At 40.9% G+C, this 16,878-nt stretch overlaps 1 protein-coding gene across 1 annotated transcript in view; it reads left to right on the top strand.

The window, feature by feature from the left end:
• Positions 1-16,878, top strand: part of GAD1 (glutamate decarboxylase 1) — a 121,114-nt gene that overhangs the window by 28,843 nt on the left and 75,393 nt on the right. Inside the window, exons 5-6 of the mRNA XM_030210852.1 lie at positions 57-147; positions 10,327-10,439. Coding sequence (XP_030066712.1) covers positions 57-147; positions 10,327-10,439 — 204 coding nt within the window. The remainder of the gene's footprint in view (positions 1-56; positions 148-10,326; positions 10,440-16,878) is intronic.

Here is a 16,878-nt window from a genome sequence, read left to right as displayed (position 1 = left end):
ACGTTCACAGAGAGCCATGTGTGGCCGATTTCATGTGATTGTCCTTATTTTTCCAGGTCATCCTCGCTTTTTCAACCAGCTCGCTAGTGGACTGGATGTTATTGGCTTGGCAGGCGAATGGCTGACATCTACTGCTAATACAAATATGTAAGCAGGCCAACATTTTCCCCTTTCTCTGCTTGGAACAATGATGTTGCACTTTATTTTCACAAAAAAATATATTTCCTGATATATCAAGGGAATCGCAGACTAGGAGGTGTGAACTCTTGGCTTTTAAGCCAAGAATCATTGCCCTAGGTGGGACCTTCCTAGAGCGATTCCCTTGTAAGTGTTTTATTTCCTTATTACTTATTTGTTGAACCCAAGAAATTACAAGAGTTTGTGGAGTTAAAAGAACAGATGAAGAACCCTGTGTAGCAACTTCCTTTAGTTACCACTGTACCGGCTGCAATTACCGATTAACCTTCCTCCCTCAGAAAATATGAATTCCCCCAATTGTGGACAATTATATATATTGTTGAGAGAAAATGTTTTTTCTTTTTCCTTATATTAATTTCTGTTTTTCCTTACATTTACATGATAAATGTGAATGTAATTAAGTAAAATGATAATAAAAAATTTAAAAAAAAAAAAGGGCAAAAAGTCTCCAGCACACTAACCAGCTTATTTTCGAAGGAGATCGCCGGCCATCTTCCGACACAAATCTGGAGATGGCCGGCAATCTCCTAAAGCCGGCCAAATCGGTATAATCGAAAGCCAATTTTGGCCAGCGCCAACTGCTTTCCGTTGCAGAGTTGGCCAAACTTCAAGGGGGCATTTCGGTAGGATAGCGAAGGCGGGATGGGAGTGGGATGGGGGCATGCTTTGAGATGGCCGGCTTCGCCCGATAATGGAAAAAAGAAGGGTGTCCCTGGCGAGAATTTGGTCCACTTTATTTGTTCCCTTTTTTTCAGGTCCAAGTCCCAAAAAAGTGCCCGAACTGACCAGATGACCACCGGAGGGAATCGGGGATCACCTCCCCTGACTCCCCCAGTGGTCACTAACCCCCTCCCACCCTTAAAAAAACAACTTTAAAAACTTTTTTGCCAGCCTCAAATGTCATACTCAGGTCCATCGCAGCAGTATACAGGTCCCTGGAGCAGTTTTAGTGGGTGCAGTGGACTTCAGGCAGGCGGACCCAGGCCCATTCCCCCCCACACCTGTTACACTTGTGTTGGTAAATTGGAGCCCTTCAAACCCCCCCCCCCAAACCCACTGTACCAACATGTAGGTGCCCCCCCCCCTTCACCCATAAGGGCTATGGTAGTGGTGTAGAGTTGTGGGGAGTGGGTTTTGGGGACAGTTTGGGGGCTCAGCACCCAAGGTAAGGGAGCTATGCACCTGGGAGCTATTTTAATTTTTCTTTTTTTTTTAATTTTAGAAGTGCCCCCTAGGGTGCCCGGTTGGTGTCCTGGCATGTCAGGGGGACCAGTGCACTACAAATGCTGGCTCCTCCCACAACCAAATGCCTTGGATTTAGCCGGGTTTGAGATGGCCGGCTTTGGTTTCCATTATCAGCGAAAACCAAGGCCAGCCATCTCTGACATTTGGCGGGCCCCAACCACATTATCGAAATGAAAGATGGCCAGCCATCTCGTTCGAAATACAGTCGGCCCTGCCCCTTCGCAGCGCCGTCCTCGGAGATGGGTGCCCCTGGTCAAAATGCCCCTCTAAGGGGCCCTTTTACTAAGGCGCGCTAAAAAATGGCTTGTGCTGGTGTAGTTGCATGTTTTGGACGCTCTCAGGTCCACTTTTCAGTGCGCCTGCAAAAAAGACCTTTTTTTGTGGCCGAAAATGGACGTGTGTCAAAATTAAAATCAGCACGCGTCCATTTTCGGCCTGAGACCTTACTGCCACCCATTGACTTAACGGTAAGGTCTCACACATTAACTGGACGGTAATCATCAGCGCGTATACTCTGCCGATTACCACCGGGTATGTGCCACGAGGTAGAAAATTTCTACCACGTATTTTGGACACACATCAAAAATGAGTGGTAGCCAAGCAGTAGTTCCAATTTGACGCTCGTTGTACGCGCGTAGGTGCTTACATACCTTAGTAAAAGGGCCCCTAAGCCCCAAATTCTAAAAAAGTTGCTAAAAATTGCAGGCACAAATTAGGTTGCACAATTGAATTAAATAACAAGCCAATTAGTGCTGATAATTGAATGCTAACAATCGATTATTGGTGCTAATTGGCATTAATTAAAATTTACACACATAAATGTACACACGAATTCAAAAAGGGGGTGGAGCCATGGGAGGGTCATGGGCAGATTGGGGATGTGCCACAGTTTTTGCACGCTGTTATAGAATGAAGGGGATCTGCGTCTAATTTAGGTGCAGGGATTTACACCAGGTTTTCGCTGGTGTAAACGGTTGCCCCTAAAAGTAGTCACAGTTCCTGGGACCTCCCATATGCTTTCCATTGGTCTGTTCTGAAAGAAGTTTTTCCTCCTGCCCCTCCCCCAGGGTGAAAAACTTAATTCTCTTTTACCAGTTCCCATGGATTATACAGACTCTTCCCCTGCTCTAGAACATTATATTTCCTAGGCCTATTGTTTTGGCCAGGCCCCCCTATGCATTTTGTGGCAGGCAAAATTCTCACCTTCTCATTCTTGTACTGGGATCCCCTGTCTCTGTCACAATAATTAAGCTCTGATACTCGTTGCCGGAGGATATGGTAACAGCAATTAATGTACGTGGGTTTAAGAAAGTTTAGGTAAGTTCCCGGTGGAAAAGTCTATAATCTGCTATTAAGATAGACATGGGGAAGCCACTACTTATTTCCCGGGTTGGGAGCACGGAATCTCGCTATTTCTTGGGTTTCTGCCAGGTACTTGTGACCTGGTTTGGCCACTGTTGGAAGCAGGATACTGTGCTAGATAGACCATCGGTCTGATCCACGATGGCTATTCTTATGTTCTTATGAATGTGTATGCTTTTATGTGAGTCAGCTATAGGCATGTTCAGGGGGAGATTTTGGTCAGAGCCTGTCCAGATTTGCAACGTACATGCATTCTTTGTGTTAAAAACGTGGATACATTTACACGAGCTGCTGGTGTAAATATACGTGGGTATGGGCACAATATCATCTGTTTTTCTGAGGCAATTTGTCCTTATAAAATAGGCTGAAAATAGGTACCTACTTGGCCTCCCAACCTAGGCCAGCTGTGGAAATTTACTCCCAAAGTAGGTCATTTTAGAAAACCTTTTCTGTACATAAAGCTGGTTTTACACACAGCAACAGGCTGCGCATGGATGTAGAAGTGCAAAAAGTAAGCACACTGAAAGCTAGTGCCACATTTTACACAAACTGTATAAACATTCCCTGGTAGATATCAGCAGTTATGATGTATGCGTGTACTTTATAAAATACTTGTGCACATAGGGGCCCTTTTTACTAAAGCATGCCGAAAAAATGACCCGCGCTGGTGTAGGCGTGTGTTTTAGATGCGCACAGGTCCATTTCTCAGCACGTCTGGAAAAAAGGTCTTGGCCGAAAATGGACGTGTTGCAAAATTGAAACCAGCATGCATCCATTTTCGGCCTGAGACCTTATCCCATTGACTTGGTGGTAAGGTCTCACGCGCTAACCGGGCAGTAAGTGTCAGCGTGCGTACCTGGCGCTTACCAAGGTTGAAGGAGGACACTTTGAACACAAATATGAATTAACCTAAGAAAAAAAACTGTATACTAATATATTTTCAAATATATACTAAATTGCACAGTATTTGAAATTATATAAGGGTCCCAGTTTTCCAGACACTGTGTAACAACTAAATTACAGGTTGCATTACACTGTGGTGTTTGTTTCAAAGGTGGAAAGTTTGTAAAGTAAAAGGTATCACCAAAGCTTGTTTGACTGCATGTATTCTACGTATCATTTGGTATTTCAAGCTCCTTAGACTTACAAAGTACCATAGGTTACTATGGAACATTTATTCTAAGTGCTTTGAAAATGAGCCCTGAAGCTATCACTTCCCCAACCTCTTGGTTAGCCCAAGAATGACATGGTATTAGACAGAGAAAAAAAAAAGGGCATGGGAACACATTGCAGAATCTATAGATTCTATGAATCTGATAGTAAAATGTAATGAATTGAAAAAAGTAGAAGTTAGCTTATTTTCACTTCAAAAATAGTTATTCAGAAAACCCTGGAGGCAGTTTTAAATTGTGTATTGATCTGTGCATGCTACAAAAGATAAAAGAATGTCAGAGTCAAAATTTTGTCAAGCATAAGAAGCAGGTTGGTTTATTTTTTTTTTTTGTGGATGATAGGGAGTGGGGGGTTGTGCATCAGTTTCTGTTTCCCCCTCCTCCTCCTTTGTACTTATTGCCCTGAGACTTTATTCACCACCCCGCCCTCTGTGTATTCTCCATTTTTAATCCTTTTGTCCATTCTCTCCCTGCTTCCTCCGCATAACCCAGGCACTGCAATGCCATCTCCTTGCTTGTTATGTTATGTTATGCAGGGCTTTTTGTCCACAAATACCAATATTCAGTTCATTGCGGATCACAAATCAGAAAACACTGAGACATAGACCTCAGGAAATACATACTATCATGGTTAAAACAAGCATAATTATAATTATAATTATGACAAATGAGACTTGAGATCACTTAGTTACCCCAGATTTTCATGAAACAAAATGTTTCGAAGGCTGCTACAAAATACTTGATAATTCCTATGCATACGCATTTCTATAGTAGAGAGTTCCATAACGAAACAATCTGATAGTGAAGAGAAGAATTGAACAGCTTCTTGGACCTCATAGAATGGACTGTTGGGAATTTAGCAACATGTATTCATGGGTTTTCCTATTATTAGTAGGGTTACCATGCAGAGCTGCACCAGCTCATATAGGTAATACAGTGCAACACCATAAATGATGTTAAACTTAATTGTATATACCGTAGTTTAAATTTAACCCCTGGCTTCAACCGGGAGCCATTTGTTTTTATTTGGAAGGTTTATTTCTTTCAGAATATAGGCAAAACTTTAAAAACAGATAGGATCTGTTAAATGATTGTAAATGTGTACCAGGTAAATGGGCAACCATCATAGCTACAATGACATGGTGGAGAACTTTCAAAATGCAAAACTCCACAAAATTGTAATTGTGCAAAGGGAAAAGATAAAGAGCAACAGCTTATTCTCTTAAAATATTGCAGGTACAAAAGATCAATGATCTGAAATGCGGTCGTTACCTTGATGTGTATCTCCCAAAACATATACATTTTGAGATAGAGGCTGCTAAAAATAGATATATTTTTCCAGCTCTATAGATTGATTTACAAATCAGGTCACGTGTATGATGTATTTAATTTTAGAGTGACTGGGGAGGGCATTTAGGAAGATGGTGTAAGATGTATTTTTTTTGGGGGGGGAGAGAGCATTTGAAGAATTGCTGCTTTGTGGGGTTTTGCCATTATTTTTATTACTTTTCCTCTCTAGCATTTATTTTCTTCCAATTTGGAGGCTCTGTGTTAAGCGTTAAAGAGTTTTGCAGCATTTGCCTGTCAGGAGCACTAATCACATTTTTTTTGCAATTTTTTGGGGAGGGGGAGGCCATGGGCAGGAAATGGGCATGGAAGCATTATGCAGTAGTATGTTTGCAGTAACATGGGGAAAACTTGTCACTTTGGCCAGATTTTCAAACAATGATGTTTAACGGAGCCTACGTGTCCAAATCCAACTCTTTTAAACGGCTCCAAATCTCACACTTATATCAAAACACCAATCTTTCTTAACTTTTTCACTTAGTCCTTTTGTTCATTTAATTCATTTTTTGGGAACCTCAGCAGTGCTCATTGCTAATGCCTACGAGAAGCAATGTGTCTAGCACCCACCTCTTCATCGGCTCACCCGATTACCTTTTCTTAATATGTATTGGTATAAACATTAAACATGATTTTGCTTTAAACTTAAGTCTGAAACTAAATACTCATCTTTTTTTGTCTGGCTTAGGGGGTTAAAAGCGTCCGACATGCATGTTTCGCCCACCCTCAGGCCGTCTCAAGGACTATCCCCCTCTGCCGTAGACAGCACCAGCTCTGCTACTATTTTCAGGGACAACCCCTCTGCATGGGTGCATTTAGTGCCTCCTAAATAAGGAGCGGTTAGTGCTTGCTCATTAAGGGCCACTTTTACAAAGTGTCAACAAGCCCAATGCGGGCTTACCACTTGCTGAAAAAGGAAGTGCAGCCCAGCAGTACTTCCCACCCATTTATTCCTAATTTTATACTTGTAGAATATGCTATTTCCAGAACTGACTATATCTGTATACTACTACTACTACTACTACTTAGCATTTAAAATGTAGATACCAAGCAGCTAATCACAGAGATATTTTTGTAGCACTGGTGTGTACCCGGCGGTAATCGGGCAGTGCCGCGCACTGCCCAGTTACAGCCGGGCTTGTGGGGGAGCCCTTACCGCCTCCTCAATGGGTGGCGGCAAGGGCTTCCCCCGAAATGGCCAAGCACCAAGTGCTTCACTTGCCACGTGGCCATTTCCTGAAAAAGACCTACCTTTTACCTGCTGCAGTAAAAGGGGGGCCTCAACGCACGTCAAAAACACTCGCTGACACCAGCACAAACCCCCTTTTGCCGCAGCGTGGTAAAAGAGGCCTAATTTTTTTTCAGGTAACACACGCTGAGAACAGTGCAGAACTTTAAAAACATTTTTAAAAATTCCTTAAATCCTGTTGCATTACAAACGGGCTTAACATGCGGGAAAGTTCTATGTCAAAATGCACTAATATAGTTTAGTGAAAGAGCCCCCCCCCCCCCCCCCCCAGTGATTTATATTCATTTTTCCTCTTTATCTAAAATCAGAGGAAAGGACATGAAAAATAAGCAGTGACAGTTACCACTGTGATAGTAAGATTTATCTTTAAGAAATAGTCAGATATTTCCATTAATAACTTTTATACAGACCTTTAGGTCGATTCTTTTGTTACCATTTTTCTTCAGTTCAGACTAATTAAAAATAGTGTTATTCTCATGCAGTTTGCTTGCATGGATGCTGTCAGCCTATGATCTCGTACTAGCGCTTTCCAGATCTATGGTGGCCATAGTCTATCTATCACTTTACATTTGAACCACTTTACAAGACAGACGTGGCATTCTAAACTCCAAGATGCGTCTCGTCTGCATTAGAGGGGATATAACAGTTGGCTGCACTCCTGTTATTTGTAATTGGTAATTAGAAGATCATCATTTATAATTACTCTTGTCAGCTATTGACTACATGGTATAGCAAGAAGAAAGTTGTCCTTGGGGACTGTCAGCAGGTTATGTCCATCGAAATAATTGCATTTAGATTTTAAGGCACAGTTCAATATTTCTAATTATCTCTGTGATTAGCTGTTTGGTATTTACAGTTTATACAGATGTAGTCAATTCTGGAAATAGCATATTCTACAAGTATAAATTTAGGAATGTGTTGACAGGTGTTTTTTTATGTCTGAATATACAAATAACCAAATAACATTGTAGCTGTAGTTAAATGTTTTAAAACACTCATAAATTAATCACTCCCGTTAGGCAAATTAGATTGTCTAATTATGCAATCTGAGACAAACTTGCCTTAAAAATCATTTTCTGAGTTTCTGAAATGTATGGTTTCAGTTCAATAACAAAATAGATTTTTACATAGAATAAGATATTTCTGAATAAGTAGAGTGAGAAGGAAAGCTGCATTAGAAATGTAGGGTGACGTGACTCATTGCTTACATATGCAACCTTTATACCAGTGATTTTCAACTTTTTTTCATCTCACAGCACACTTACAAGGCACAAAACTTGTCAAGGCACACTGAAATCTAACCCATGCCCACCCATCCCTGCTAAAATCCATTCCATCCCCACCCATCCCCAGAAGTAATCTCCTCCATCCCCAACATATCTGTAACCTTCATAAGTAGTTATTTCATTTAATTATGCTACTGAAATGCAAATGTCTGGCAGAGACCAATTTACAGAGTATGTATTCTTCACAATTAATATTTCCAAATTAATAAAGTGCATTTGTTATTATTTATCATTTGTAGTACAAATAAAAAACAGGCACTTTATTAATTTGGAAATATTAATTGTGAAAAATACGTTGGGTCCTGTTTACTAAGGTGTGCTAGCATTTTTAGTGCGTGCTAAAATTAGCATACACTAAACACTAGAGACACCCATATATTCCTATGGGCATCTCTAGCATTAGTGCACGCTAATTTTTAGCGTGCACTAAAAACTCAAGCATACCTATAGCACAGCTTAGTTAACAGGGCCCATAGTTTGTATATGGGTCTCTCCTAGAGCTTCTAATGTCATTTTATATATGTAAGGGTTCAATCTAGTCCTCCCTGAAGAATAAAGTTGCATTACTTTGAACCACAAATCTACCCCCACGTTTACTAAGCTGCCCTAGCAGCTGCCATCTGCTAATGCCGACACAGCCCATTCACTTTGAATGGGCTGTGTCGGCATTGTCACGTGGCAGCTGCTAGTGTGGCTTAGTAAACATGGGGGGGGGGGTCAATTTATATTCACACTAATTGATTATACTTTTCACTACATCAAAATACAGAAATATTCGTGCGAGTAAGGAAAGAAAATTCAAAAGAGAAAAGTGGAAGAAAAATTAAGTCATAGTCATAAATAAAAATAAACAAACAAAAAGAATAATCATAAGAATTGTCATACTGGGTCAGACCAATGTTCCACCTAGCCCAGTATCCTGCTTCCAACAGTAGCTAATCCAGGTCACAAGCACCTGTCAAAAACCCAATTAGTAGTACCATTCTGGGGTTTGGGGACTGGTTAGAGAGAACAGAAGTGGAGACAAAATCATTAAGACTATAAAGAGACAGTGTGAACTCAAGAATTGGGTGGGGCAGAGAACATAACGTTTTCCTCTTTGGTGGCAAACCGTGGTTAACTAGCACTGAGCAGCAAGTCCTCCCTTCAATAATTCAGTGCAGCCGCACTTGCTCTCTGCTCGGGCTGATGAAACGAGGCTCACACTGAGACATGCATGGGCCAGCTGAACGTGGAGGTCATCACACACATGCGCCAGTAGATCAAGTGACCTCTGACCCTGCTGGCCCATTCATGTGTCAGTGTGGGTCTTGCTGCATCAGCTCGAGCAGACAGCAAGTGTGGCTGCGCTGAATTATAGAAGGGAGGAGGAGGCGATACTTGGTCATCTTGGAGGACTCTGGGTATGTAGTTGGTCACTGAGAGGCTCGTACAGTCCCATGGGAACCCCGTAGACCTGCAGGAGATTCTCACAGAATCCCCGCAGGCTCGCACAAACCCCATTCACGTGCAGCAGCTCACCAGAGCACACCTGGCCAGCAGCCACGGTACACTGGATGAAAAACGTTGCTTTACACGTTGTACCACCCCTGCCTTATGTCAGGTGTTCTGGCATTAGAAACACTATTGATTCAGTTCATAGGAAATGTTGAAAACCTTGACAATTTGCTGCAGCTTAGTAAACATATCAAAAACATGGAGACAGATTTTAGAAAGGACGTACAAATCAGAATTGAGATGTCCAGGTTGGGACATATCAGTTCCACTGCTAATGTTTTAGAACAGGCTCTGCTGATGTAGAGCCGGTTCTGAAATGCATCCAGAAATGAACATATACTGCTGGTTACATGTGGTGGGAACATCCATTTTACAAGCATCAGTGTCTAAAATATCAATGGGGTCAACACAGCAACATAAACTTGTATGTCCTGGCATGTACCTGTATATGTTGGTATTTCAGAACATACATGTGTGTCAGCCATTTTAAAGAGATACAAGTTTTCTACAGCTGTCATAGAGTCTGATATCCTTTGTTGGTACTGCTTTTCGGGGGGAAGAGACAAAATCATTGGGAGATTAAGTGGAGACCACCCCTAATCTCCCCCTACCTCCCAGTGCACAAAACAGTCTGTAATATAGACATCGACGGAAATTGTTGTAAATCATGACGTTATGCTGACAGACAAACGTGAATTCCCCTTCTGAAATGGGAAGGCACATATATCTTTTCACCCTGCCCTTGTCCTCTCCAAAGTATGCCCAGAACACACTCCCTTTCCAGATGCATGCATTTGAGTTTGGACATGTATATCCTGGCTTTCTAAAACTGGGATTTAAACTTCATTCATTATACATGTCTATATGCCAGTTTATGCTGACAGGGCTTCTAAAATGACTGCCTAACCAGGAACTGATAAAACGTGTAATGAAACTTGAGTGAATCATTTTCCTCTTTGTTGACGATTCATAGGTTTACATATGAAATAGCACCTGTGTTTGTTCTAATGGAGCAAATAACGCTGGGGAAGATGAGAGAGATTATTGGATGGCCAAGTGGAGAAGGGGATGGGATTTTTTCACCTGGTAAGCTGTTCTTTCATTTTTACAAAATAATGTACATTATATTTTGATTTGGGTATATAAGGGGTAATTCTATAAAGTAGATGCTAGCATCTTCATGTCAGTTATGTGTGTAAGTATTTAGAATACTAGCATAAGGCACATATATGAACATATGCTGAGAATGATCCTAAGCACAGTTCTATCACTATGTACTTATCTCTGATAGTGCATAGTTTGCAGGTGGGCATTGACATGGGTGGAGTCTTTGCAGAGAGCGGGCAGGGTGGAAAGTTATTAGAGTAATTTATAGACTACTCTAAAGTTACACCCCTATCTCTGCAATATAGGTTTCCACACATACACCAGCTCTAAGGCTGTGGTTAAATGCTTATGCCTAATTTCATATGTGCATGTCTACCCTGTTATGCTAGTATTCTGTAATGTAAACACCTAATTTCCTTTATAGAATATGCACCAACTAAGCATTCTATAGGTATCTATATATAGGCACACAGTTAAAGAATTACCCCATAGGAAGTGGTCCTGTAAGGAACTACCTAGATTTAGGCAGCAAATATGTGCATAAATGCTGGTATTCTAGTCATTTACATGTGTATGTGAACACATACATGCATAAATGGTAATAGCTCGGCTACGTGTTGTTCCATAAGTCCATGCTAGTCCTCGATGACACATACTCTGCAGTGGGTGCTCACATGGGGTGAGGTGCACATTTACATGTGTAAATAATAAAGGGGTCCTTTCACTATGCTGCAGGAAAAAGGGCCCTACAATAGTGGCAGGGGCCATTTTTCCCTCAGTGGGTAAAATCTCCCCCCCCCCCCCCCAAAAAAAATGGCCATGTGGTAAGATAACTCTTACCATGTGGCCATGAGGTGGAGAACACTTACCGCCACTCATTGAGGTGGCAGTAAGGGCTCCTGCGGTAACCCAGCAGTAACTGGGCAGCAAGTGGCGATGCCCAATTACCACGGGGTTAGCGCCGTGCTATAAAATAATTTATTCTGGCATGCTGAAAATGGTGCACATTGGAGCCGGAACTACCGCCAGTGGCCGGGTTCAGCCAGCAGTAGTTCCGAGATAGCGTGCAGTAAGGGCCCCAGAATGCTGTGGTCTACACATATTACTTTCCTAAACTAGTTCTATTGCTCATGGAAGTGATTGCAGGGTAAACACATATATGCATATTGGGACTTATTCTATAACGGTTATGTTCCTAAATTTATGCTCCTAAGTGTATGCTACATCGATGAGCATAATAGGCCCTAAATTAGGAGCATAAATTTAGGAGCATAGATTCCGTTTGTAAGTTAGGAGCGTATGTAAGATCATAAATTTAGGAGCATAACCTTTATAGAATAAGGCCCGTTATGCTGGTATTCTATAAATAAAGTAGGTCCCAACATTCTTAATAGAACAACTGGCATAGGCACATTCGAGGCATTCTTTTATAGAATTATCCTCCTAGAGAACACCTAGTAAAGGTGCTGGTTATGGCGCTTATTTCAGGTCTATTCTAGAAAGGGAAGGAGGCACCCACCTTTCTTTATAGAATACGAGTGCAAGAAAACATATGTAAATGTACAATCACTGAGCACCCCTATAGCTGCTATAAATGTCCACACCTCAGTGTGTGCAGATTGCATGCATATGTTAGTATTCTATATTTATGCGCATAGCTGCACACCCCACCCCCATTCTGCTCAAACTCTTCCATGCACATGCCCACCATCAAAGTGCATATCATCAAACATGGCATGTAAGTGCCCCTAGTCAGTATGAGGTCATTTACCTGCTTAAGTAGCTAGAATACCGCCCTTATGCATCTTCTTGTCAATCACAACTAGGCGGCTCCTTAGAAAATTACCTCCATAATGCTAGTATTTTATTATTCAATTTTCCAAATCTAAACTCAAAGCAAGTTACAGTCAAGTCCAGTCGGTATTTCCCTGCCGCAGAGGGCTTGCAACCTGAGGGTCGGATTTACTAATGTGTATTAATTTAACATTCATTATTTACTGCAAACCCCTTAGTGTCAATGGAGCCTATTACTAGCTACAGGATAATCTACAAGGAGTTTTCGTAATGATCAGCACAGTAGCAATCTAATTCATTAGGGGTTGATACACCCACATTTTCCCATTTTTATTAACCCTTTCCCAATATGCACAGTTCCTTTTCTGATTTCACTAACAACTAGAATTGGATGGAAGAAGTGCACTGAGTGTGCTCACACTGTGACATCATCAGAATGTACATATAAAACCACCTACAGTAGATGTGATAGGCATAGGATCAATTTCCAACTGCCTTGGTTGTGATGGTAGTGTTCAGTCTTGAAGGAGTGTAATCTGCACAGAGTGCTGGGTGCAACTTTGGCTGCAGACTGGATGGACCAAGCAGGTCTTTATCTGTGTCATTTACCGTGTTTAGTAGACAGCATGGACTAACAGACTAGATAGGTCATATAGGGTGCCAATATTCAGACCGCAGGAGGGAGGTCTGGCTAACTCCCGCGGTCGGTGGTCAGCCCAGATATTCAATGTCAGGCCTTTCTGGTGACCGGCATTGAATATCAGGTTTATTTTTAGCCGGTTTAAAGTTAACTGGCTGTGTCGATATTCAAAGATAGCCGGTTATCTTTAAACTGGCTAAAGTTATACCAGCTATTTAAGCAGCCCAATGGCCGCTTACAATAGCCGAATATGAATTGAATAATCGGGATAACGGCTAGGCGCTAACCGGGGATAACCAGCTATCCCCCTGCTGGTTATCGCCAGCTAGCCGATTAATTGCCATTGAGCCGGCCAGGTGTTTTGCTGAAGCTTAGTATGTCTAAAAAAAAATTGCAGCCTCATCTCTATTGCACACTTTACCTTCCCTTTATTTCCTCATGACTAAAACTGCACATGAGGAGAACTATGTACTGAGTGACCGTAGGAAATTAAGGCATTAAAGAAGGAATTGACACATCTAAACAGTGAGGACTGACTAATACTAGTTATTTTCTTCTCACCCAATAGCCGTTTGATCTGTCTAAATAAGCTGTTCTAGTATGGGGCAAAAGGAAATGCAACTTGAGACTCCATTTCACCACCAATGGCAATAAACAGTGTTGTTCAAAATACTAGTAAAAATTACTTAGGTAAAAGTAATGCATGTTTTAATACTTAAGTTAAAGTAGGAGTACAGGGAAATACACACAAAAATTTTTTTTACTTGAGTGAAAGTAAAAAAAAGTAATTGCCCATTATAATACTTTTTGAGTAAAAGTAGCGAGACTACTATGAATGCAACTACTGTTGATGGTTTATTCCAATAACTTTATTGTTCTCCAGTTCAATCCACTTTGCTTTTAGTAAAACTAAATTTTGTAAATGACTATCACTCATACAGTGCACTTGTGAGTCTTATTAAATTAGCACAGCTAAAACAATGTTCATCAATTGCACTGGCAGGAAGTAGAGTGTTCAGTGTGATAAAACTTTCTTTCAAATTAGACCAGGCTGCAATATTACTGATGTCCTCTGACTAGATCTGCAGGTATTGATCAAGGGAATCTCTGTCTGAAACACTTGTCTGTCCTATAGCAAAAAATGCTTCAATCATCACTATCGTCTGCATTAGAAGTAATCACATCATGTGAAGATTGATTAGGAACTGTACCAAGCAGGTATATGATATGCTGAAGACCCTTGTCCAAAAGTCCTCTGTCAGTTCACCCTATGCAAAATTTGGGGATGCAGAATTACTGATGTAATTCCTACAGAGTCATCAAATAGATTGGAGAAGAGTTGCTCAATTACATTTAAGAGGGCAGTCACAAGAGGCTTGCAAGCTATTGTTGATGCTTTCTTGTCAATGGAGAGTCTCGCAAAGCCTGGTAATGGTTGGCAGCAGGTAGGCCATGAACATCTTCTTTTTTTTGACTGCAGCTCTAAACTTATGAGTATTATGCAAAGCTGGGCTTGAAAATTTCTTTAGTACAGATTTTTCTTTTACTTGAATTGCAAGGATCATTATATAACAAAGTAAGGGGGTCCTTTTACTAAAGGGCATTAAACACTCATGCATGCTCCAGGTGAGAAAAACAGGCTACTGCAAAACGTTTTAAAGCATTTTGCAGTATTAGGCTTGTTTGTGCATGCTAAGTGCGCATTAACTGTTTTCTAAAAATATTTTAGCAGGAGGTGTGTCATGAGTGAAGAGTAAGCATTCCTAGGTTATCCAGCTAGCACATTTGCATTAGCGCATGCTAACTGATAACACAGGGTTAAAGCGAGAGTGTTTAGTACCTCCTAAATAGGAGGCGGTAAGTGCTCCCACATTATTTTTTGCCCAACTTACTGCCATAGTAAATTTGGACTTAACATGCAAGGAAGTCCTGTGTTAGAACACACTAATCCTAGATTTCACCACACCTTATAAAAGGGGTCCCTAAAGCTGATAAAATGAAGACTGTATCACTCTGGACCATAGGAGCCAGCTCTGTGGGTGCTATGGGTGCTTGAGCACCCCCAATATTGAAAGAAATTCCTTGTATGTGTCCAGGGAGGGGTTATTTCCATTGGGCTTAGCACACAATAATTCTGAAAGTTGGCTCCTATGCTCTGGACACCTGTGATTGCATAGTTAAATGTGAGTCTAACACTATCCCAAACTCACTAGTTGATCTATATCGACAAAGATGCTCCTACAAATTGTACTGGCTCATATTGAACACTGATTAGATGTCTCTTTATAATCACCTGCATGTTATTTACTTAATGTAATACTTTCTAAAACTCAAAGAATCATTCAAATCTTTATAATCATCTGTATTTGAAATATTCAAAACAAGTTATTTGCAGTTATCCATTCCTGTATCACCCCTAAACAACATTTCACTTCTCCGCTCCTATGCAAAACACATCATCCACTGGGAAAAAATTGGATGTCATCCACATACATCCTAAAACCAACTTCCAAATTGCAAAGGACCCCAGAAAGTGGGCATCAAGTTCAAATTAGATAGCTAAGGGCAGAGCAAGATGGCGACAGCAAGCTGGCTGTGAACTGTGATGTTCTTTTACCTGAAAACTTTCCCACCGAAATGTGGACGAAGAGGATAGACATTTCCCATGTGATGATGGACTGACCCCACTGAGCCAGTGGTTTGTCCACTGCAGCCAACCTTCAGAAGGTTCAGAGATGTTGTAACTTGGAGGAGTTTTGCTATTGGGAGAAGCGGCTTCTTCCCTAGCACGAGACATCTTTGACTCCTGAACAACATAGAGCTCCACTTCAACCAGAAGCTGTGAATCTGAGCAGTGAGCATGAATTGGACAGAGGTTTACAATGGGGCCCTGATTCTTCTGGAGTATCAATGATGGTATCTAATCCGGGTGTTCCTGTGAAAGTTGATCTGAACTTGAATGTAAGCACAGTGAGTTATGAGGAATCTTCTTTAGATAAAGTTCTCAAGCTGTACCTGGGAAACCTCAAGTTATTAGTGTTTGGATTTTCCTGGATGTGGTAAGGGCCACCCAGTGGAGACATAAACAGTTTTTGTTGATGCATCCCTGGATTCTCCAATTAGGAGCCTGTTTCCTTTTGATGTTTCCTTGCAGATGTGTTATTTGGTTTGAAAATGGTAAATATGTGTTTTTGAACCTTCTCAATTGACATCTTTTGTTAGTGGCAAAAATGTTGATGTACTAACTCAGGGTACCCTACCTGTGGTCCCCACTATTTAACCTTTCTCCTCTGCTTTGCTATAGTGAAATGAAGATTTCTTAGCCAACCTGCTGCTTTGCTTTTTCTCTCCTAGCTGATTCTGCCCCCCCCCCCCCCCATTATGAACTTTTTATTAAGTTACTGCTATTGTTTCCTAAGTTATATTTCCTTTAAAAAATTTTCTTTTTTGAATATAGAATCTATATTTTATCTCAAGTGATTTCACTTGTTAAAAATTTAATTGCAATAAAAATAAATTTTAATAAAGTACAAATTAAAGCAGCAGAGCAGACAATGCAGAACCCTGAAGTACACCCATTGAGATGGGATATATATCAGAGATTGCATTTTGTAATTTCACCTTCGTTGCATTACTTGATAAATATATCTTAAATCAAAAATACATTGTGCTCCTTAATCCCAGTATTTATCATCTCTGAAGCAATATTGCATGATTAACCATATCAAATGCTGAGGAGATATCCAGTGTAACAAAATAATAACGCAGTTCTCATCCAAGCCCTGTCAAAACACATCCAAGGATGATACTAATAAGGTTTCAGTCTCATGAGCTTTCCAAAACCCTAACATATTTCTTACATCCACAAACTCCTTCATTTGACTCAACACCACCCATACCTTATCCACCGTCTCATCTTCTCCCAGCTGGACATCCCAAGACTTGTCCTCCAAACAACTGGATATCCACTGTGCTTTCAGACTA

Source organism: Microcaecilia unicolor, chromosome 7 (assembly GCF_901765095.1).
Source record: "Microcaecilia unicolor chromosome 7, aMicUni1.1, whole genome shotgun sequence".
Lineage (NCBI taxonomy): Eukaryota > Metazoa > Chordata > Amphibia > Gymnophiona > Siphonopidae > Microcaecilia > Microcaecilia unicolor.
The sequence above is the reverse complement of the archived record's forward strand: the minus strand, read 5'-3'. Positions and strand labels throughout refer to the sequence as shown.